At 46.1% G+C, this 23133-nt stretch overlaps 1 protein-coding gene across 1 annotated transcript in view; it reads left to right on the top strand.

Annotated features, from left to right (window-relative positions):
* Positions 1-23133, top strand: part of SMARCAL1 (SWI/SNF related, matrix associated, actin dependent regulator of chromatin, subfamily a like 1) — a 96817-nt gene that overhangs the window by 24002 nt on the left and 49682 nt on the right. Inside the window, exons 3-7 of the mRNA XM_007935820.1 lie at positions 950-1210; positions 5429-5479; positions 11714-11900; positions 16872-17022; positions 20527-20685. Of these exons, the coding sequence (XP_007934011.1) occupies positions 950-1210; positions 5429-5479; positions 11714-11900; positions 16872-17022; positions 20527-20685 (809 nt within the window). The remainder of the gene's footprint in view (positions 1-949; positions 1211-5428; positions 5480-11713; positions 11901-16871; positions 17023-20526; positions 20686-23133) is intronic.

Genomic DNA, 23133 nt, shown 5'->3' with positions numbered 1-23133 from the left:
AGAGGGGGAGGCCTTCAACGAGATGGATTGACACAGTGGCTGCGATGATGGGCTCAAGTATAGCAGGGATTGTGGGGCTGGCGCGGGATCGGGCAGTATTTTGTTCTGCTGTGCATGGGGTTGCTATGAGTCGGAAACGACTCGATGGCACTTAACAACAACAACAGCCATGTGGATGTATAATTTGTATTTTTTAGCCTTCAAGTTTGATAAGTAAAAAATGGCTTTTAATGTCTGTAATTATTTGTGAGGTTCATCATTTCTGCAAATGTTTATTAGTCATTTTTCCTCCTTTTTTGAATTTGATTTCATATCCTCTTATTATTTGTGGCCTTAGTATTTTTTTCAAGTATGTTCTCTGTTAATAATAACTCTAAATTATATTTCTTGCAAATATCTTTACTCAGTAGTTTTACCTTTAAATTCAATTTGTATATTTGATAGTTTAGTTTTCTGTAGTCAACTGTACTGATCTACAAAATGCATGATGTGCAAAGCTATGTGTTAGTAGCCTGATGGTTCTATTTTTCATCCTCTTGTTTTCCAAGCAGTAGTGACTCAGGAATGAGGTTAAGGGGTTAACTTGTGGTGTGACTTCAGTCATTTCTCCAACACACAGATATTAACTAATACGTTTCTCCACTTCGATACAGTTCCTCTTCATTTGTGAATTTCTGAATTCTGTGTTTTTAATTGGAAAACTTTAGGAGCAGTGAAGTTATGGTTCAGTACATATTGAAGTTCCCCAAACCCCAAGTCAAGGACACTTGGAGCCTTCCTACTCTAACAGTGCTTCTCTTGCTTGTCTGCCAAACATAACTCTTGTCTTTGCCCCATTTTCATCCTCCAACCTGCTTTCTCCCTTTCCTCCCTTCCCTGTCTGAGCCTCCCAGGGCCACATGACAGTTGCCTACCTTGTCACTTCTGTCCCTTTCTTTCTTTTCGGCAGTGAAAGCGGCCCAGCAACTCCCCACGGTCACCCTGCAGCCTTTGGAAGGCACCAGCAGCAGCAGCCAGTCAGGCTCCACCAACAGCAGCAGTGAGTCGGCCTCCACCAGCAGCGGACGACAGGCCAGCCTCCCTCCAGCCCCGTCCCTTGCCTTTGTTAAAGGGCGTTGCATGCTCATCTCACGGGCCCGCTTTGAGGCAGACATCAGCTACTCCAAAGACCTGATCGCACTGTTTGAACAGCTGGATTCCAGGAATTACGGCAAGTGATTGGCCTCTGAGGACAGTTAGGTGTTTTTCTTTCTCTTGGAAACTATCCAAACAATAACTTTCTTGGTGGAGCCTTCCTGGTCTGGTCTTCTTGCTGTAGAGAGTTGGTGGGTGCCTAAATTGTCCTGAAATAGGACCAAACACGGGTCCCTGCCTGGTGCACAGTCAGGGCAAAATAGTTTACACACTGAGTGATTAAGAGGAGAGAAAATTATTTATTGCAAAGTGGCTGTAGGAGACAGGGGCCGTACCCAAATCTGACTCCCCGAATGGTGGTTGGGTTACAGTTTTTGTAAGTTTCAGGTGAGGGGGTTATACATATTCATAAAAACTTGGGCATGAATTAATTGAGGATTGGCTGAAATTTCCTTCACTTCGGTTTAAAGGGACAGCTGTTTTTTAATGCAGTATGCTTGCGCACCGGATGAGTCACACCAGCTTCCTGTCATCAGCTGATGGTTAGCAGAGGGGAGAACATCAGTTCCCAGCAACTTTGTTCCTGTTCCTCTCACTGCGCAAGGTGGGGTGGGCCAAGGTCACTTTTCAAGTTGTCTCCCAAAACACATTAACATACTTATCACCTGTTTCTAGGGGATAGCATGGAGACAATGTGTAAATTGACCTTTCATTCCATTCAGTTCTTAAGGAACTGAGTTATGTGTACTTACCTGCCTTCAACCGGGAATGCAGGCTGAACCGTTGACTTCACCCCCCCTTCAGTCCCAGATTGGGAATACTTAGTGGGGACTGTTTTGTCCTTAAAGGACTCCCCAAGAGACCAGTTCCCATCCACTTGACTGTGACTCATGGTGACCCCGTGTGTGTTAGAGTAGAACTGTGCTCCATAGGGTATTCAATTTTTTTTTTTTTTAAGTAAATCGCCAGGACTTTTTCCCTAGGTGCATCCAGGTGGTCTCGAACTGCCTTTTGGTTACCAACCGAGCACATTAACCATTTGCACCACCTGCTTTGATAAGGACAAAATAAAGATAGGTGGGTTTAAGTGACTGAAGCAGAATTTAGGAGATTCTTACAAGAAGACATTGACAGGGAGGCTGGAGAGAGTTATAGGGGCTGTTTTGTCCTTAAAGGCTTCCCAAAGAGCCGAGCCCACATTTTCCCCAGTCTAACTGGTCAGTGTCTTCTTGGTGGAATCTCCTAAACTCCTGCTTCAGCCATTTAAACCCATCTGTTTTCGTTCAGTCCTTACAGGGATGGGAAAACAGGTGGTTGCCATAAAAAGAAATGCCTTTCTGTAGACCAAGATGGAGGTTTTCAAACTAGAAAGGCAATGGAACCACCTGGAGGGCTTGATAAAAACACCATCACTGGGTCACTGGACTCCACCTCCAGAGCGTCAGATTCACCATCTGTAGGGTGGGGCCCAGTAATTTGCATTTCAAACAAGTTCCCAGTTGAGGCTGGTAGCTAAAACACAGAGAAGTCAAGTAACTTGTTTAAGATCACACAGCTCGAAAGTGGCGGAGCTGAAATTTGGACCTGGGCAGTTTGGTACTGTTCTGGGTGTTACAGTGAAAATGTTGGTTTCATGGTTCCCCACTGGGAACTTAAAACATCCTAATGCCTGGCTCTCTGCTCTGGGATGCTGATTTCAATGGTTGGAGGTGGGGCCTGGGCATTAGTTTTTTACAAATCTTCAGGTGAGTGTAATAATTAACCAGGACTGTGAGCCACTGACCTGCACTGGGAGCTCTTTATTTTTCTCCCAAGAAGAAGGCAGAAGTCAGCTTTAAAACTCTGGGTTTCATTCTTAGCTTGGGCCACATTGTTATTAAAAATGATGTGGCTTTTATGGATCAGTGTTTTCTCCTTCTCGAAATGGTTGTAGTCTTTTCCTTACACACCAAAACAAACAAACAAACAAACAAACTGCCATCATGTCGGATCTGACTCATAGTGACCCCTCCTTGGGTTTCTGAGGTTGGGCAATCCTACTTCCGTAGTGATACTGCCTCGGAAACCCAAGGAGGGGTCGCTATGAGTCGGGGCCGACTCGACGGCACATAACAACAACAACAACAACATCACTATGGAAGTAGATTGCCCAGTCTTCCTTCCGAGGAGAGGCTTGTGGATTTGAACTGCCAGCCTTCTGGTTAGCAGTCAAATGCCTTAGGCACTATGCCACATCGTGTTCAGGGCACATCCGGGGTAAGACTCTGTTGAGTGCTTAGTGAAGAACTTTGTCCAGGGCTTAGGGCTTCCTCAGGATGAGAAGGCTGTGGGTGGGTCACTTACTCCCTCAAGTGGAAAGCCTTTTAACAGATTGGAGCAGGTTGTAAGCAGGGCTTATGTCTGGTCACGGGATGAGCCACACTCAAGGGACCGGAGTCTCTGCTGCCCACCCCCTCCCATGTTCAGCTTGGGGTGACTCTTAAAAGACAAACAGACATAATCTGTGTTTGTCATCAGCCTTTGAAATCACATTCCTGACACTGTCTGCTATTAATGCCACCTTCTGCCCCACCCAGATACCCAAAAGCCTTCATGGAAACTTTGTTTTTTGCTGTAATTGTTTTCCACAGAGGTTTGCTTGCTACTCAGCTGCTGTTGGGGTCGGGCAGTCAGGGGGAATCTCCCTGTCCTTTTTCCACATTGAAGATTAGCCTATCAGCTTCTGGTCTTTCCACTAGGTGACACCTAGGCAACCTCGCTTTTTTCTTAAAACTGACTCACTGTGTCCAGGATACTTTTTTTCTGACCACCATGCTATCAAATAACCATACTGGGAAGAAATAACTTTTTCTGCCACACAGCATTTTTTGAATCCAAGCATTCTTGATTTTTTAAGGAAGCAGATTGATCAAGAAGTCCCCTCAACTTAGATAGTTAGCTGCTCTTGAGTAGTGACTTGCTCACCTACCCTTCTCAGTTATACTGGGTGTAGTTTATGCTACACTAATCAGCAGATGTTGTTATGTGCCATCGAGTCATTTCCGACTCACAGTGACCTTACGTACAACAGACTGAAACACTGCCTGGTCCTGTGCCAGCCTCACAATCCCAACTGTACTTGAGCCCATTGCTGCAACCACTGTGTCAATCCATCTTGTTGAGGGCCTTGCCCTCTTTCGTTGACCCTCCACCTTATCAAGCATGACATCCTTCTCCAGAGAATGGTCCCTTCTGACAACAAAACAAAAGGAGGTGAGATGAAGTCTGACCATTCTCGCTTCCAAAGAGCATTCTGGCTGCACTTCTTCCAGGACAGATTTGTTAGTTCTTTCAGAAGTCCATGGTACTTTCATCATTCTTCGCCAACACCACAACTCACAAGCATCAACTCTTCTTCAGTCTTCTTATTCAATCAGCAGATGGCCTGATAGTAATAACTTGTAACTTTTTTTGAGTGTTCATTGTTTGCCAGGTGCACTTTTATAAGATTTTACCTTCAAAGGTTAAGTTATGCTCCCAGTAACCCTGTGAAGTACAGCTATAGTATCCTCATTTTTCAGACGTGGTAGCTAAAACACAGAGAAGTCAAGTAACTTGTTTAAGATCACACAGCTCAAAAGTGGCAGAGCTGAAATTTGGACCTGGGCAGTTTGGTACTCTGACCACATGTAGCAATTTCCTTACATACAAAGTGGAGCTAATCCCAGTGCCCACCTTACAGGATTGTCAGAGGCAGATGAAATGATGCCTGCAGATCTTTTGGCACCTGGCTTAAAATGTAAGCTGTGATTATTATCCCTGTCTTGGAAATCTGGGTATTTTTGACCTGCTGGGCCATCCCCAGTCATTAACTCTTAAAAAAAACAAAGCAAATTCACTATTGTCGTCGAGTCAGATCCGACTCATTGTGAGCCCTTCTTGGGTTTCTGAGGTGGTATCTCTACAGAAGTAGATTGCCCAACCTTCCTTCCAAGGAGTGGCTGGTGGGTTTGAACCGCCAGCCTTTTGGTTGGCAGTCAAATGCCTTAGGTGCTATGCCACCAGACCTCCTTGCTTATAGAACCCTTTATCACGACTCTTACAACACAGTCTTAGAGCCTCACTGCCTTCTGTCTTTCTTCCCTAACTGCTATGAAAGCCTCAAGGGCAAATACTCTATATCCCAAGCATCAAGCACTGGGTTGCATAGTCTGAGCTTGATGGAGGCTTGTGAAAGCTGGGAATAAAGAAGTGTGGTGTCAGAGCAGGAGGGCGTGGTGTCATGCCTGCTCATTTGTTTATTTTCTCATTGCAGATGTCCAGACCAGGAAATGGAACTTCCTCTTGCAAGAGCACAACAAACTAAGTGAGATGCCCACCTGCTTGTTTTATGTCATGCTGCTGTTGAGTTTTAATAAGCTGCCTTAACTTTGATGTATTTGAAAGACTGTCATTTTCCCTCTGCTGCAGTAACTTCAGTTGCTTGGGTGCTGGGCATGTAAAGCTGCAAATGCTTGAGGGCAGCTCCTCAACAGCCCAGGCATCTCAGGGCCTCCTCCCCCACAAGAGAGGTACCAGATAGTAAAATTCCCCAGGCCTTAGGAACCTTCCTGCCTGTCATGGAAGTGAGGGTATGAGGGCTTGGGAATCAGATGAGTGGAATTACTTCAGTGACTTCGAAGCTGCCAACTTCCTTCTAGGACAGATGATCAAGGCAGGTCTCAGTGGTTAGGGGCTTTATAATAGGCTGAGTTCTGCCAGATGCGCATGTTAGACTGGGAGCGTAAGCATTTTAGTAAGCACAGTAGGGATGGACCTAAGGAAGGGGTGTGTGACCAGATACCCTACCTTGAAGAAACAGCTCAGCCTCTCCTGGAACGTCAGTCTCTAATGCATCTTTTAAGCTGTAATGATTCTGCAGTGGGTGTAGGGCTGGTGCAGCCTTAGTTCCTCCTTTTTGATACCCCGAGGGCTTGTGGGCCCCCCAGACAGTTGTTGTTGTTGTTGTTATGTGCTGTCGAGTTATAGCGACGCCTCCTTGGGTTTCCGAGGCAGTATCACTACAGAAGTAGGATTGCCCAACCTTCCTTCCGAGGAGTGGCTGGTGGGTTTGAACCGCCAGCCGTCTGGTTAGCAGTCAAGTGCCTTAGGCATTATGCTACCAGAGCTCCTTCCCAGACAGTGGGAGGAGGAGTCATTTGTTAGGATCAGTGAAGCAGTTAAGCTGTAGCAGACCTGAGGCACTGGCTGTCCTACCGACCAGGCTGGGGCTTCAAGGAAGAGGGGAAAGCTGATTCCTTCCTTTCTCTCCTTCTCAAGTGTGACTTACTGTGTGACATCGGGCAATTCACCCTTCTGGATTTCATTTGTCCCTTCAGTAAGAGAGGAAGTTCTCAGTGTCTGTCTGCCTTGCTGACATAGGAATAAAATATAAGGAAAGAGCTTTTGATTGTGTGAGGACAGGCTTGCTGTCAACTACAAGGTTAAGTTTGAATATGATGGGAGACTTATGTGGTGTCAGTAAATGCTGCCTGGGAGTCCCAGGGTGATGCAGACACACTGGCCTCTTAACTGAAAGGTTGGAGGTTCAGTCCACTGGGGAAGCACCTTGAAAGGAACGCCTGGCAATTTACTTAAAAATCAGTCATTGGAAACCCTGTGGAGCACAGTCCTGCTCTGATGCCCCTCTGAAGAGGTTGCCATGAGTCAGCCTCGACTGGACGGTGGCTGGACTGGTGAACGCTGGCGGAAGCAGAAAGAGTGGCCTGTGCCGATCTGACACTCGTGATTCAGAGGAAATTCTTTGTCCAGAGCTGAATTTTTGATAGGTAAGGGAGTGAATTCTTCCCTCTGGCCTCTTGTCTCTCAGCCGCAGAAATAGATATAAATGTGTTAGCTGTAAAGGCTTTGGCTTTTATGGAACAACAGAGAAGATACTCATAGCATTAGCAGATGAAGGTGATGCTGAAAACCAAGGCCCATGACTCAAGCGGTGTTTATAGAGTAACGGTTCCTAATGTCCTGTGGCAAAATCAATGAAAATAATGGCTTCGTCACCAAGAAAAATGCACAGAGTGGCCGCACACAGAATTCTGTGTTTGGTTTTAATCGTTGCTTGGATCTGAAGTTTCAGAATCCTAGGTTTAGAGTTCAGACTGATTCTCTTTGTCATCTCATCATTACAGTGTCTGATGGAAAAAAGACTGACTCTCCCACTTCAGAGATTGGCCAAAAAAAAAAAAGCCTGGGCCCAGAGAAAGGAAGAACTTGCTTTCCTTAAGCAGCTCAGAATCACAATGAAGTCGGTGACAGAGATGAGACTAAAATAGTTACCTTGCGTGTGTAACCTAACCTGGGATGGCATGTGGAAGCCAGATGCCTGGACTGAAAAACCAGGGAAGGAGGCACCGCAGAATACAGCAGGGACCCAAGCTGAGGTCTGTTTCTAGATTCACATATTGTAAAGCAGGGGGAGTTTGCAGCTGTCTCTCTATTCACCCTGTTACAGCTCTGGTGGCACAGTGATTAAAGAGCGTGGCTGCTAACCAAAAGATTGGCAGTTCGAACCCACCAGCAGCTCTGTGGGAGGAAGACGTGGCAGTCTGCTTCTGTAAAGATTTACAGCCTTGGAAACCCTGTGGGACAGTTCTGCTCTGTCCTGTAGGGTCACCATGAGTCAGGATTGACTCGGTGGTGGTGGTGGGCTTGTTTTTGGGTTTTCTCCTCCCCCTAGGTTTCGGTTCCTCAGGTGTAAGATTAGATGATTGACTCTGAGCTAGTGAATGTGCATATGGAACTAACAGATGATAGTAAGCCCTCCTGAGTCTGTGTGCTCGCTGACGACATGGTAGTGATGGTTTACTGAAGGCAAACCTACCAGCCCCTCCTCTCTTTTCTTAGTGACTGGAGGCTTCTCGCCCACAATGAAGGTGGCATGAGGCCTTTTGTTTACTCCCGGCTGTCACAGTCCAGAAGGGTTCTGTATCCCCCTCCAGAATCTTGTCTCGTCAGTGGCTGTTTGAAAACATCTCTCTGCTGTATGGCTCAGTCACTCTCTGCCCAAGAGCTACTTTACAGAAATGACTTCTGGATGACTCACAGCACCAGATAACATATTTCTGTCATCTCCCCAGCACTGGGAAAAGGACAGTAGAAACAGACACTCAATGATAGTGAATGGTGGCTTTCTCAGAAAAATACCCAGCTGGCTAAAGTCGCAGCTTAGAATTTTGGAGAATAGCGGTGGTAGGAAATAGAATCGAGGTTGTTTTTTTTCCCCTCTCAAATGGCTGGAAGAAGATAATGCTTACAAAGCAGCCATTTCATACTGGCCAGATCATCAGCCCTTTCTTGGCTTTTGTCAGGTGTTTCAGTTCTGAAGATCACCAGGATGAAACTGAAAATCGTTTCTGAGAGCAGTGGAGTTCTTAGGCTCCTGAAGTGTGCAGGAGTCAGCATGCTCGGATTTAATGTGCATATATAAACTGTGTCTCCACATCAAGATGGACAGTCTCTTTTATATTAAAGCCTCAACCTTACCTAATTTCCTATCACGGTGATTCTGTTCACGGACTCTGTTTCCAGAAATAACTGGTGTTTTGTTAGTAAAGGACAGAAATGGATTTCAATATGTTGGAAATACAAAGCAATTTAAGGCAGCAATAGATGGGTCAGCCCTCCATTTGGTTGTTGTGACAGTAGACTTGGAGTCCTCGTGAGGATATCAAGAAAACACAAGACTGTAGAGAAGAGGGAACCAGCAGCCTTAGAATTTCAAATAACAGTGAATAGAAATGAAATACTCTTGTTTCTTTTTCTTTCCCTTTACTGGATCCCAGAGAATGCTTAGACTCATGGTGGATTACTGTGACTCTGCCAGGTTGCCCCTGCTAAGATAAAGGAGAAAGAGCAGTTGAAGATTTATAAGCAGTGGTTGCTCTTCTAATTAGAGTTTTCGAAGGAGAGTGGGGAAAAGGAGAATGTCCTGACAGCTCCAGTCCACAGCAGAGTGTTGTCGGTAGTTTAATGATACTTCTATCACTAGGAATCTCCACGTCCATCACCTTTTCCCTTTTCCAATTTTAACTGGTCTTTTTTTCCTGTGCGAGAATTGTATGTTTCAGTTATATCTCCATTTTTTTCTATCTCCCTATTGGATAATTAGGACCTCTGGTAGCATAGTGCCTAAGGCATTTGACTGCTAACCAGAAGGCTGGCAGTTCAAGCCCACCAGCAACTCCTTCTCAGAAGGAGGGTTGGGCAATCTACTTCTGTAGTGATACCACCTTGGAAACCCAAGGAGGGGTCTCTATGAGTCGGATACGACTCGACGGCAATGAGTTTGGTTTTTTTGGTTATTGAATAATAAGGAGCTCTGGTGGCACAGACTGCTAACCAGAAGGTTGGCAGTTCAAACCCACCAGCCGCTCCAAGGAAGGAAGATGGGGCAATCTGTCTCCGTAAATACTTACCACCTCGGAAACCCAGTGGGGTCTCTATGAGTTGGAATTGACTCGATGGCAGTGGATTTGGTTTTATTGAATAAAGCTTTTTTTTTCCTCTTAGTTTTAAATCAAATGAGACTAATTTTTTTGAAAGGCAGAATCAATTTATTAATTTGCTTTGATTTCTGTGTAGATCCCAAGTAAGTTATTTTTCCCGCCTGAGTGAATAGCCTTCCCTAACAGAAGAGATCTGCTCATCTGTTAGAGTCCAGGACCAGCACACTTGAGCGTAAAGCAAACCCACTGCCACTGAGGGGATTGTGACTCAGCCACCCCACAGGATAGAGTAGAACTGCTCCATAGGGTTCCCAAGGCTGCAGATGTTTACAGAAGCAGACTGTCACATCTTTCTCCTGTAGAGCGGTTGGCGGGCTTGAACCTCCAGCCTTTTGGTTAGCTGCCACCAGGGCTCAGCCCCAAAATGTAAGCTTTAATTGAAAGAGGAGAGTGATGGCTCAGTAATAGTTTCGACTTCAAGCTTAGCAGGATGGGAACTCTGGTGGTGTAGCGCCTAAAGCACTTGATGGCTAACCAGAAGGCTGGCGGTTCAAACCCACAAACCACTCCTTGGAAGGAAGATTGGGCAAGCTAGAACTGTAGAGATAACTGCCTCAGAAACCTAAGGAGGGGTCACTATGAGTCGGAAATGACTCGATGGCAGTGAGTTTGGTTTTTTGTTTGGCAGCTTAGCAGGAGTCAGCAAACTTTTTTTGAAAAGGGCCAGATAGTAAATATTTTAGGCTCTGCAGGCTGTGTGGGCTCTGGCACAGCCACTCAGCTCAAATGAATTGGTTTGGCTGTGTTCCAATAAAATTTTGTTTACAAAAACTGGCAGCTCAATTTGGCTTATAGGCTCTCATATGCCAGTCTGCTTTAGCGGGTAGATATGGAGCGATCAAGTCACCTCTAGATGAACAAATTCTCCAGCTGCTTTGCCACACAGATCACTGCTGTAAAGTTCATCTCTTTCAAGGGAAGATATTTATTCTCTCATAAAAAGGGTAAAAAATTTGCAGGGCCACTTGGCATTTTTATCAGTTTGTGTCTTTTGCATCAACTTCTTTTTTTTTTTAAGTAGCGTTACATTTCTGCTATCTATCATCCTTCCAAGGAGCTCTGGTGGCTCAGTTCAAGCATTCGACTGCTAACCAGAAGGTTGGTGGTTTGAACCCATCAGCCACTTGGTGGGAGAAAGACGTGACAGCCTGCTTCTGTAGGGTTACAGCTTCAGAAACCCTATGAGGCAGTTTTACTCAGTCCCATAGGGTCACTAGGAGTCAGAACCGACTTGATAGCAGTGGGTTTGCTTTGGGTTTGGATCATCTTCTAGCGTACAGGGTTTCCTTGCCAATTCACAGTAGGGAACTTAGAGTTCTTTGCCTTCTCAAACATCAAAACCACCAAGATAAAATGTAAAGAGAATGGGAAAAAGATAAATTTACTCAGGATTTGGTTTTTCATAGTTCTTTTTGGACAAATTTTTGTTTTGATTTGTGACTGGAGTGACATTCGCCGTCCTACCCCTGTTCACCTTGAGTGCCTGTCTGTGTATCCACTCGTCGATTGTTGTTGCTGTTCCTGCAGGATTGGGCATGGCATAGTGCTTCCCTTCGCTGCCTTTCTCTCTTGTGCCCCTCCCGGCGTCTCCCTTTGTGCTCGTCATTTCTTGCTGACTCGCTTTTACTGCATTGCCTTTCTCTGCACCCGAGTTAACACATGTCTACCTTCTAGCCAGCGATCTTTCAGAATATGGAAATACTGTGGTGGATTTTTTGAAAATTGCTTTTGGTTAAAAAAGATCAGTCACGAAACACGTCATGGTTCTTTCCAGCATTTGTGTGTGTAGCAAATATATTTGCCATTGTGTGCTGCCCTCTTAATTGAAGAAGTTCAACAGGGAAACCTGGTGATCTAGATTCATGTCCTTTGCCTGGGCTGTAACTGTCAGCCTCAGTTTCCTCTTCACTTAACCTTTTTGACAGGATGACATGTAGTAGAATTCTGGGTTACTGCTCTTGGTGTATCGAAGCCCCTTCTTTTCTTAGATATTTTGGGAATTAATACTCCAGCTCACGTGACTGTGTTCTTCTTTCTAGTTGAAAGAGTGCGCTGCCTCCCACAAGTTCAGCTGGATCCTCTGCCCAAGACAATCGTCCAGGCTTTCGCTTCTCAATTTGAGAAGACGTCTCCTCATCTCACAGCAGATGTTCCTGAGGCAGACCTTTCCGGAGTGGACTCCAAGCTTGTAGCCAGTCTGATGCCCTTTCAGAGAGCTGGCGTCAAGTACGTCCTTCATCTTCCTCTTGCTTTCTCCCTTGAACCTGATCACTCACCGTGCACTGAGTTCTTTTCATGAGCGCATCTCTTTCACGGACGTCTGGGACCGTCTAGGTGTTAAACAGCCAAATGTACTGTTACCAAAGCTTTATTGGAATGATTGATTTCAAATTCCATGGGTGAATCAGGACTCTGGGTTGCAGGTATGCAGAAACCCAGCTCAAATTAGTTCAAGCAAAAAGACTTACCAGCAAATATCATAGAAAACACAGGGTCTCAGAAGGTCTCGTCAGGACTCTGTCCCCCTTTTGGCTCTGCTGCTGCTTGGTGTGCTTGGTTCCCAGCCACGTGCTCCACGACTGTAGCAGCCAAGGCTGCCAGGGGCTGGCAGCTTACATTGTATCAGCTTAGCAACCAGCAGAAGCACCTCTCTCCTAAGGGATCTGGTGCCAACCCCAGAGCCAGTCATGGTGGCATGAAACGCTTGGAGTGTTGTTGGTTAGATCTGGTGATAGACTATCCCTGGGGCCAGAGGCTGGAGTCTGTCCCACATGAATTCCTCAGACTAAGAGTGAGAGGGGTGGTTCTCCAAAACAAATTTAGGGTGCTCTTAAAGAGAGAAAAACATGAACCCAAGTTCTGACCTTTTTTTCTGGAGTTTCTCAGGAGAAGTGGGAAAAAAAAACCACTGCCATCGAGTTGTTTCTGACCCATAGTGATCGATCCCCATTGGGTTTCCAAGACAATCTTTATGAAAGTAGATTGCCCCATCTTCCTCCCACAGAGTGGCTGGTGGATTTGTACTACCAGCTCTCTGCTTAGCAGTCAAATGCCTTTAGGCACTACACCTCCAGAGCTCCTTCTTGTTGTTGTTGTTGTTGTTATGTGTTGTTGAGTTGGACCTGACTCATAGTGACCTCTCTCTGGGTTTCTGAGGCAGTATCACTACGGAAGTAGATTGCCCAACCTTCCTTCTGAGGAGTGGCCGGTGGGTTTGAACCGCCAGCCTTCTGGTTAGCAGTCAAGTGCCTTAGGCACTATGCTACCAGAGCTTCTCCAGAGCTCCTTGTTGTTGTTGTTATGTGCCGTCGAATCGGACCCGAGTCATAGCGACCCCTCCTTGGGTTTCCGAGGCAGTATCACTACAGGAGTAGATTGCCCATCTTCCTTCCGAGGAGTGGCTGGTGGGTTTGAACCGCCAGCCTTCTGGTTAGCAGTCACGTGCCTTAGGCACTATGCTACCAGAGCTCCGTAGGAGAAGCAAAATAACAGGTTTAAACTTGTCTTTTAATGAAAATACAGGAGGCCAAGGAGTGCAAAGAGGACATCTTAAACAGTCCACCTGGAAATAAGAATTAGATCTGTTATTAGGCAGTGCGGTTGGAAGTAAGAGTCTTGTTCAAGGGAAGGAACCTAGATTATCAGCTGAACAGTCTTGAGACAGCCTGCTTGCTTGTGGCCTGATCAGAGCAGGGCTTCCAGCAGGTTCATTCTGAGAATCGCCTTTCCACCCCCGATATGCTGAACCACAATCTACATTTTAACAAGGTCCCAGCTGATTCTTCCGTATACCTAATTCTTACATAATACCTGGTTCTTAGTTATACAGAGGAATCACCTGGGGCTCTTGCTAAACTGTAGATTCTGATGCAGTGTAACTGCGATGGAAAGGCAGATTCTCGGCAGGGGGTCGAACTGGAATGAACCAGTTCAAATCACTGGATTGGGGTATTTTGCCCAAAGCTTGGCTGCTGTCGGATGGGATACTGTCCTTTGTGGGCAGTTCGGGCCCCGCTCTGCCTCATCCTCTGCCTTCCATCCTCCATCTCTCTTAGATTACACACTTGGTACCGTTTCATCTTGCTTTACAGTTTCAGTCCTCCATCTGCTGGGACACATTTGGGCCTCGTTTTAAACAGGCTCAGGGTGCTTCTTTCCCACCCCCACCGTGTCCCTGAGCATCAGGTTCTTCCGGGCTCCTCTGGAGATGCTGGATCCGTGTGCTGAGTGCCGGTCTTGCTGCTAATCCCATCCCTCTGGAGAGAGGCCGTGTATGTACGTGATCCCCACAGTAGCAGCATTAGCAGGAGAAGGCCAACAAGGCCAACAGGTAGTCTTTGCTGTGAAGCTGTTAGTGGCACTTGTAGCTTTTCTTCTAAACTTTGTAATCAAATCGAGATTTTACCTTTCGTCCTCTGAAGAGGAGAGTTTGATATTGGAGAAGGGAGCTGTCTATTCCGTGGCTTTTGTTTTTCTTTTATGTAGGAACTGTAATAAAAGCACCTTTAAAATCCCTTAGGTGTATATCTGCTTCCTTAAGTACTTAAATGGCCCTGTCCAGCAGATGAATGAACTGAGGCAGAATCATTTGCCTAAAGTCACTCGATTTGGCAGCAGTGAAACCAGGGCTTAACTCTATGTTTCTGATGTTTTCCTGTTAGACCTGGTCCCCCTGGAGATGATGACATTTCAGCTGTGTTTATGTTTCTCTGGCATTTGGGCCTTTTTTTCCTCTTTGTTCTCATTTTTAACCACTTTGTCCCCTAATTGGACCACCGCAAGGCAGGGAAAACAGAAAGCATGTGAAATTCATGAGGTCCGTTTTGCTTCAAGCATGACTACATGGACCAGACCCTGTGGAAACTATGAGTGGTGAAGCCAAAGAACCAGAAACAAAAGACATTCAAAGGATCAGGAGCTCGGTGGCTTTTGCTGCCCTTGCTTGTTCTCTGTCCTCCCTGGCTACCGATTTTGTAAATTAGACAGGAGGGTAAAAAATTTATCTTTTCATACCTGCCCTCCCCATCTGTCTGTGTTGTGGGCTGATGCCAGGAGTGATCTGGAAGATTCAGTAGAAGTTAGTGTGCAGAGAAGGGGCTGGCCTGTTCAGGAGCGGGTGAGATAGCCCACTGTGGTGGCCAAGGCCAGGGGCTGCTGGAACAGACCCTTCCTGTCACCAGAGTTGTGGCTGCAGGAAAGACCAAGATGCCATGTCGTGACCCCTCTCACCTCCTGTCTGCTGAGCCGTGGGCAGGCTGGCCTCAGGCCACTGGCCTCTGCTTTTCAGTGTTCATGGCTCTTGGGTCTGTGGTCTTGGGTGTTGGACATTGGCTCTAGAAGGGCAGAAACAACACCAGCTGATTTAGAAAGGCTGCATGCAGCCTAGAATTCTTCCAGCCATGGGAAAGGAGATTGGATGATCATCTAAAGCCCTAATGGAAGAGATTTCATTCTGTTCTGCTTTGTGAACAGGAAGGAGAAAGAGTCGATTGGCTTATTACCAGGTTCCTGAGCCAGTGGCCAATTTTTCAGTAATTCAGATGAAAGAGGGCTGGTGTTTGGAGCAGGAGACCAGATGTCTGGCATGCGGGCTCTTTTCAGCTTTTCACAGATTCATCTTGCAACCTTGAGCAAGTTCATTTTTACTGCTTGTGTTTTGGTCCTTTTTATGAAATAATAGTTACAATAGAAACACTTACCTAGCACTTATGATGGGACAGGTGCTGGTTTAGTCCTTTACCTGTTGACTTTGCTCTCCTCATAGCTACTCAGTGGGGCATGTACTGCTCCTGTGACTGTCTTATAGCCACAGGAGCTGAGGCACAGAGAGGTTAAATAACCTGCCTGAAGGTATAGGGCTGCTAGGTGCTGGGACTGGGGTTTCAGCCTAGGCCAGTCTGGCTCCAGAATAACCAGCTCAAACCAAACCCACTGCTATCGAGTTGATTCTGACCCCTAAAGACCCTGTAGGGCTGAGTGGAACTGCCCCATAGGATTTCCAGGGCTGTAAACCTTTACTGAAGCAGGCTGCCTCATCTTTCTCCCACAATACCAGTGAAGGTTCAAACTGCTGACCTTTTGGTTAATAGCTAAACGCTTAACCACTGTACCATGAGCACTTCTTCTGGAATAGCACGGTAAGCCCTTACTTACAGACTGTTAACAAGGGCTTCAGGACCCTGGAGGCCACTGTTTAATGAAACACTCTATCTGTACGGGAGTTTGTGTGTCCTCTTATGTAAACTCCCTTGCTGTCATGTTCTCTTCCTTCTCCAGCACTTTGTCTTTGCCAGCTCCTTCCTTAGGCTTTCTGCATACACAGCTTTCTCAGATCTTCAGAAAGCCTATTTTAGATCCATTGTCTCTTCTGACAGCTGCTCTTCTTCTCTTACCTCCTGGGAAGTGTTCTCAGTGAATGTGGGCCCTGCTTTAGTCCCTTCTCTGGTGGTGTAGTGCCTAAGGCATCTGACTGCTAACCAGAAGGCTGGCGGTTCAAACCCACCAGCCACTCCTCAGAAGGAAGACTGAGCAATCTACTTCTGTAGAGATACTGCCTCGGAAACCCAAGGAGGGGTTGCTATGAGTCAAATCAACTCTACAGCAGTGCATTTGGTTTTGGTTATGGATTGATTAGAGTTTCTGAGTGGAGCAAACAGTAAATGTACTCAGTTGCTAACCAGAAGGTTGGGGGTTCACATCCACCCTGAGGTGGCTCAGAAGAAAGACCTGTCAGTCCCTTCTGAAAAGTCAGCCATTGAAAAACTTGGTGGAGCACAGTTCTACTCTGACATGCATGGACTCACCATGAGTCAGAGCCACCTCCATGGCAGCTGGGTTAATGGACTCTTCATCACTCTCCATTCATGTTCCTTAGGCCTTGCCTGCATTGGAATGAGGCTTCCTCCTCTTGCTGGAAACTTTCTCCTCTGGCCTCCAGGACCTACGCATCTTCTAGATTTTCTCCTTACCTTTTGGGGCCACCATTTCACAATTTCCCTATTTTGACTCCCCCCCTCCCTTAATTCTACCCTTTACTTGGTTCCTGCTCTTTCCTCATTGGGGAGCAAGACCCTTGTGGCCTGTGCAGGGTAGTGCAGGAGCCCATGGAGAGTAGTGCTTATCCACTTTTTGGACGGCACATCACCTAATGTACCTGGAAACGTCCTGGGCTGCTGGCCTGACCTTGTCTCTTCTCAGTTTTGCCATAGCAAAAAGAGGCCGCCTGCTGCTCGCCGATGACATGGGCCTGGGGAAGACCATCCAGGCCATCTGCATCGCAGCCTTTTACCGGAAGGAGTGGCCACTCCTGGTGGTGGTTCCGTCGTCTGTGCGCTTCACCTGGGAGCAGGTCAGTTCTCCTTGTGTTGTAATGTTAATAAAAAAACCTGTCCTCCAGTGATCCTATAAGTGTATGTGTATGATCTGAATTCCCAGGTGTATAGTAGAGCTGACAAGGGGCAAGGTTGTAGTCACTCCTTGGTCACAGCCAGCTACCCAGAGGGACCAAGTAGTTGAACCTGTAGGCTGGGGACTATAGTCGCAGGGGACATCAAGCTCAATTGCCATAACATACTACACAAAACATTGTTCCACCTCCTGCTTTGGTGAGTAGCGACTGGGATCTTAAAAGCTTGCAAGCTGCCATCTAGATGCAACGATGGGTCTCTCCTCGTCCAGAACAAAGAAGAATGAAGAAAACCAAAAATTCATAGAAGCAATTAATCCTAGCAACTGGTACACCATGCGATCTGCAGCCATATGACTGTGAGACCAGAAGAACTAAATGGTGTCTGGCTACCAATGTTAACCACTTGGAAGGGGATCTATGTAGGAGATCCTGGATAGAGAGGGAAACCAATTTGGAACAAAACTCAAAATCATTTGGAAAAAAAAAGGGAGGGGACCACCAACTTTGCTGGTCTGATAAAGCCTGGTGGACCCACTGAGACTATGGCCCCTAGCTGCCTTTCAGGTCTGGAATTGAACCCACACCTGTGGCTTCCAGCCAAACAAAAGACAGGCATATAAATTGAACACTTACCTAAGGTAGATACACTCCTTGGAGAGAACAAGAAAGAAGGGCTGCTTATGCACAGGGAGACAGCTCAGGGGGCAGGAGTGCATGGAGGGATGGACACAGGGAAGAGGTGGCCATTGGGAGGAAGTGGGAAGGAAGCTGTTGCATTGGGGTAAATTATAGTCAACATCATGAGACAAAGTATATGTGAACTGTTGTATGGAAAGTGAATTTGCTCTAAATTTTCACCCAAATCACAATTAAAAAAAAAAAAAGACCGGTCCTCAGTGTAGAGTCATAAAATAACACTTTGGGGACAGGGTCTGGGATTTAAAGACCCTGTTTCAGCCAAAGTCAGGAAGAGAGATGAGTTGACCTCTTGAGGCCAAGGAGATGGTTTTCTGACTTAGAATTAGATCATAACTTTAGGGAGGAAAGCCAAGGCCCTATTTATTAAGCTCAACTACCAACCAAAAGGTTGGTGGTTCAGACCCACCCAGCATGCCTTGGGAGACAGGCCCAGTGATCTGCTTGCAAAGGGTGACAGCTTGGAAGACTCAATGGAGCACACGTGTTCTCTGCACACATGGGGTCACCATGAGTCGCAATCAACTTGATGACAGCTAATGACAACAACAGTTAAGCTCAGGGAACTACCTCCATCTCTCAATGGAGACTTCCAAAAATAACGAGTTTCTTTAGAGTCAATTCCAAATCATGGTGACCCCATCTGTGTCAGACTAGAGCTGTGCTCCTTGGGGTTTTCAGTGGCTGAGTGTTTGAAAGTAGCTCATCAGGGCTTCCTTCCAAGGTGCCTCTGGGTGGACTCCACCCTTCAGCCTCCTGATTAGCAACCAAGCACGGTAACCATTTGCACCACCCAGGGACTAGAGAAGTCCTGAGTACCCCTTCATTTTCAAAATATTTTGACTTCCCTTATCCCCGTTAATCCTTTAACAGCCATGTACATTCAACAAAATAGAAATGAACCCTATTTACAGATGAGAAAACTCAGTCTCCAAGGGGTTAAGTGTCATGCTTACTGCCATTGAAGGGCAGTGTGAAAACTTGAGGTCTCTTCTAGCAGCAAGCGGTCTCCCGACTTCTTGACTCAGGGACTTTGTGCTCCATAGGAAGCAGTGTGACATGTGCACCACCAGATAACTTTATCAGTGAAGACCCTAACATAAACAGTGTATTATCACTCAGGCTTAAGCTTTCTCTAAGAAGCTGTGGCGGCACACTGGTTGAAGCATTCAGCTGCTAACCACAGGGTCAGCAATTTGAACCCACCAGCCATCCCACAGGAGAAAGAAGAGGCAATCTGCTTCCATAAAGATTTACAGCTGTGGAAACATGAGGGCAGTTTTACTCTGTCCTATAGGGTCGCTATGAGTCAGAGTCGACTCATTGGTGTTGGGTTGGTTTAAACTTTTTCTACCATAAATCCGGGGATAGAGTGATCTGTGAAATGAAAGAAAATCTTTGAAACCAAGCTCAGTGGTGTACTAGTGAGGAAGGAAGACCTAGTTCAGCATCCATAACTTGACCTTGCTTTGTGCTAATCATGTCAGCGACCTCACAGCTTGGCTTCTTGCTAAAATCTCAGTGAGTTGTGCCCAGACATGCCTCTCTTAACTGAAGAATGGCAAAACCTAAAATATGTGCATGTGAACAGCGCCTCACTCTTTTCCTGTCCTTGTGATCTGGATCTCCCAGTGTCCCTAGAAACTGATCATTCAACATGCCTGTTTCAGGTGTGTTAGACCCCCTGATCATCCCCCAGAATTCTAGGGGAAAGACTGAAGGTCAGATGGTTATAGGTAGGACTGAGACTAGAGGAAGAACCAGCACTTCTGATACCGGAGTAGGGTAGGCCAGGTGAGCAGGGCAGCACTTGAAACAGGCACTGATGGCCTTCAGTTGGATCCAGGCAGTAGGGTTGGCTGGAGATGGTAGAATTTCTGGAGAAAGCAGATGGCTTTGTAGAAAATATTGACATAAATATTTTCATCATCATCAGTGAACATGGTTTGCCTTCTGTGTACAAGGATCTGCTGGTACATAAAATTGCCCTTAAAAAGGGCACATTATTTGATTTTTTTAATTGTGCTTTGGGTGCAAATTTACAAAGCAGATTTGTTTTACCTGCAACAGTTCCCGTACATTTGGCTTCACGCCCCAATTACCATCCCCAGCCATAAAACACTGTCCTCCCCTCTCCTCCCTGTGACTCCCCCTCCCTGTGCCCTTCTTATCTATGCGTTCCTGTCTGTCCAGCTTTCTCTCTCTGTGAATGCTGCCCCTCTGATGTCTCATGGCTGGTTGATCTAAGGGGTGCACCTCCCTGGGGTAGGTGTCCTGCATGTAGATCTTTCTACTGTTGGCTGAGAGCCAATCCATGGACGTGAGTCCATTTCTAGGCTTGAAGTATCCTTCAGAGGCCATAGTTTCGGGGGTTCCACCAGTCTCTGTCCGACCAGTAATTCTGGTCATTTTTGAAAGGGCACATTATTTCTGTGCACAAACTTGCCATCTCATTAGAGAGCACAGAAATGGAACCCCCAGACTTCACAAAGTGCCTGTCAGCAGGTGCCTGCACACCAAGGAAGGAAGTGTGCTGCTAGCGAAGGGGAGTGGACAGGGACAAGGGAAATGGTGATGAGGGGGTCGGTGGGGCCAAGGCTTATGGCAAATGCCAGAAGACGTGGACTGTAGGCACTGAGGTCGTTTTTCAGAGAACATTGTGTTTGAGATGGGGATCTGGCGGGATCCCCTCTGGCGTCTGCTGAACTGGCTCATCACTTTGTTTTGGCTCTTTCCTGTCACCCCCAGGCATTCCGCCGGTGGCTGCCATCTCTGAGCCCCGACCAAATCAATGTCGTCGTGACTGGGAAGGACCGCCTGACAGCTGGCTTGGTCAACATCGTCAGTTTTGACCTTCTTAGCAAGTTGGAAAAACAGCTAAAAACTCCTTTTAAAGTTGTCATTATTGTAAGTGACTTGGCACAGGCTTTAAGTACCTGTTTTTCTGTGGAAACTTTCTTCTTCAAAATTCAACACTCTTTCCTATCTGTCCAGGCAGTCTCAGGGTTACAAACGAGATCCCTTCCTTAAGTGTGTCTTTAAGTCACGTTTGTAGGTAAATCGGAACAGATGCATACAGTTCTTACTTAGCCTTATTTCAGTACAAGAGAAGGCTCAAGCCTTTTCCATAATTTAAAAGCTGCACCTGCAGTAAGTGAAGGTGATTGTGATGAATTTGTTTCTTTGAGTAGGTTTGGCTCAGCTGGACTTGGCACCAGTTCATTCTGGTTTGACCCCCGCTGATAATTTGCATTTCCACCCGATATACTGAGTCAGCTTATCAGGATCCCCCGGTGATTCTGATAGGTCTTATAGGCATACAGAAGAATCACCCCGGGCTCTTGATAAGCTATCGATTCTGATTCAGTGTATCGGGTGCAAATGCAGATCCTCAGGGGAGGGTCCAGCCAGAATGAACCAGTTTGAAGCCCTGTTTCAAGGTAAAGGCAAATTTACATACCATTAAAGGGCAAGTATGAGTTGTCCATAAGTTGGACATTTGTAGCTCAGGGACTTACTGTAATCTCTTTTAGCTTCATTCAGTTCTAACTCACTGTTGTCGTGTCAATTTCAACTCATAGCAACCCCTCCTTGGGTTTCTGAGCCTGTATCTTACGGAAGTAGATTGCCCAATCTTCCTTCCAAGGAGTGGCTGGTGGGTTTGAACTGCCAGCCTTCTGGTTAGCAGTCACTCAGTGCTAGGGGAAGATAAGTCATTGTCTTATTTTGTGTAAAACTGACATTTCATGTCTCTCCAGTAGCATTTCTCAGCCCTGACTATATATTAGAATCTCCTGGGGAGCCTTTTTAAAACGTGACTCCGTGGATCTGTGCTGGGGGTTTCTAGCCCATCTTTCTTCCCAACGTGAGTCATGGAGAGGCTGGTGTGTAACTCCAGACTGCCTGGGACTCAGAGACCACACCTAGGTAGCCTCTTGTCAGAATGCCTCAGGTACACAGTTCTACAAATGAGTAAGTTTTCTCCCTGCCAGAATGAAGATTTCTCCCCTCAAAAACATTTTGATGCTTTTTATTTTAAAGAGGCCTTCACTAAAGTTCTTTCCCCAGATTTGACAGTATATCTTTCAATTGGTGGCTTTTTTTAACTCCTCACATACTTCATAAGGAAAGTCGACAGAGACTTGATACCCAGCCACTTGTGTCAGTACTAGAGACACAAATGTGACTCATAAATAAAAGTCTATGAGAAAATGAACATTTTCTCCCATCCGTGCCTTTGTCTGTCCAGTCCCCACCCTGACCCAGGTAACCACTAACAAACATTCAGGGCCAGAACATGTTAGCGATTCCCACTAAACGTCGATGATCATTTTTCCTCAGTGAGAAAGGAAACCCAGTGCCTCTAGATGATGTGAACGGTCTGGCTCTTCTTTTTCAAACTTGTGCATTTAAAAAGCCCATAGCATTTTCCTTCTCTTAAAAATAAAATTCTGTATTGACAATGACTTCCCAAACCTTGATGATCAGAATTCGGCTAAGTGTCTTTATCCAGGACAGAAAGAGTTGTTAGGAGGCCCAGAGAACTAGAGGCTCTCCATCATGCAGGTCAACAGGAGAACAGTGGAGACGCCGCACCGTGGCATTTCAACACTGGCCTAACTTGTGGGGATGCCCATCACCTCTTTGTTCATCTGATGTGTTGAGTAGCAGCCTGCACCCATCACTGAACTGTGCACTCAGGGTGCAGAGGTGAGTAAGGGCAGCCCTGTCTTCCGAGGGCTCATGGTCTAGTAGGAGAGACAGACACACAAGCACATCTTTAGAATACATTCCAACTGCTTTCCTCGAGGTGTGAACAAAGTACCCTGAGAATTTAGAGAAGGCACAATTGCTGCCTCAGGGAATGGACTGTTATGTGTTGAATGTGAGAACCATACTGTGTTCTGAGCAGAAGCAAACTTAAATTTTTATATTTTTTTCAAAGCCATGAGAAATGAGTCATTGAGAGAGTAGCTTGGTTTTATGCAGATAACATGTGTGACCTACATTTGTTCGCCAGAGTACCTTATTTTATGTAAGTAACGTGCACAGTCTACGTTTGTTTGCAAATTGCACCCTCCCCTCCTGAGGTCTTTTTGTAAATGCACTGTTCCAACTTTTTTTTCTCACATTGACGTTGCATGCTTATAAAAAGACCTCGTGAGGGGAGAACATGGTTGGCAAACACAGAACTTGTGCATTATATGCATAAAAATATGTACTCTCTGGTTTGGCACAAATCCAGGTTTGGCCTTAAAAACAGCATGAATGTGAAGTGAAAACACTGGGTGGAGACACGTGATGAAGATGGCTCGGGAGTGGGTAGGAGAGGCTGCCTTCATCTACTGAGCGTCT

This window comes from Orycteropus afer, unplaced genomic scaffold, assembly GCF_000298275.1.
Source record: "Orycteropus afer afer isolate SDZICR_OR568_19922 unplaced genomic scaffold, OryAfe1.0 scaffold00002, whole genome shotgun sequence".
Classification (NCBI taxonomy): domain Eukaryota; kingdom Metazoa; phylum Chordata; class Mammalia; order Tubulidentata; family Orycteropodidae; genus Orycteropus; species Orycteropus afer.
Note: the sequence above shows the minus strand (reverse complement) of the source record. Positions and strands in the feature narration are given on the sequence as shown.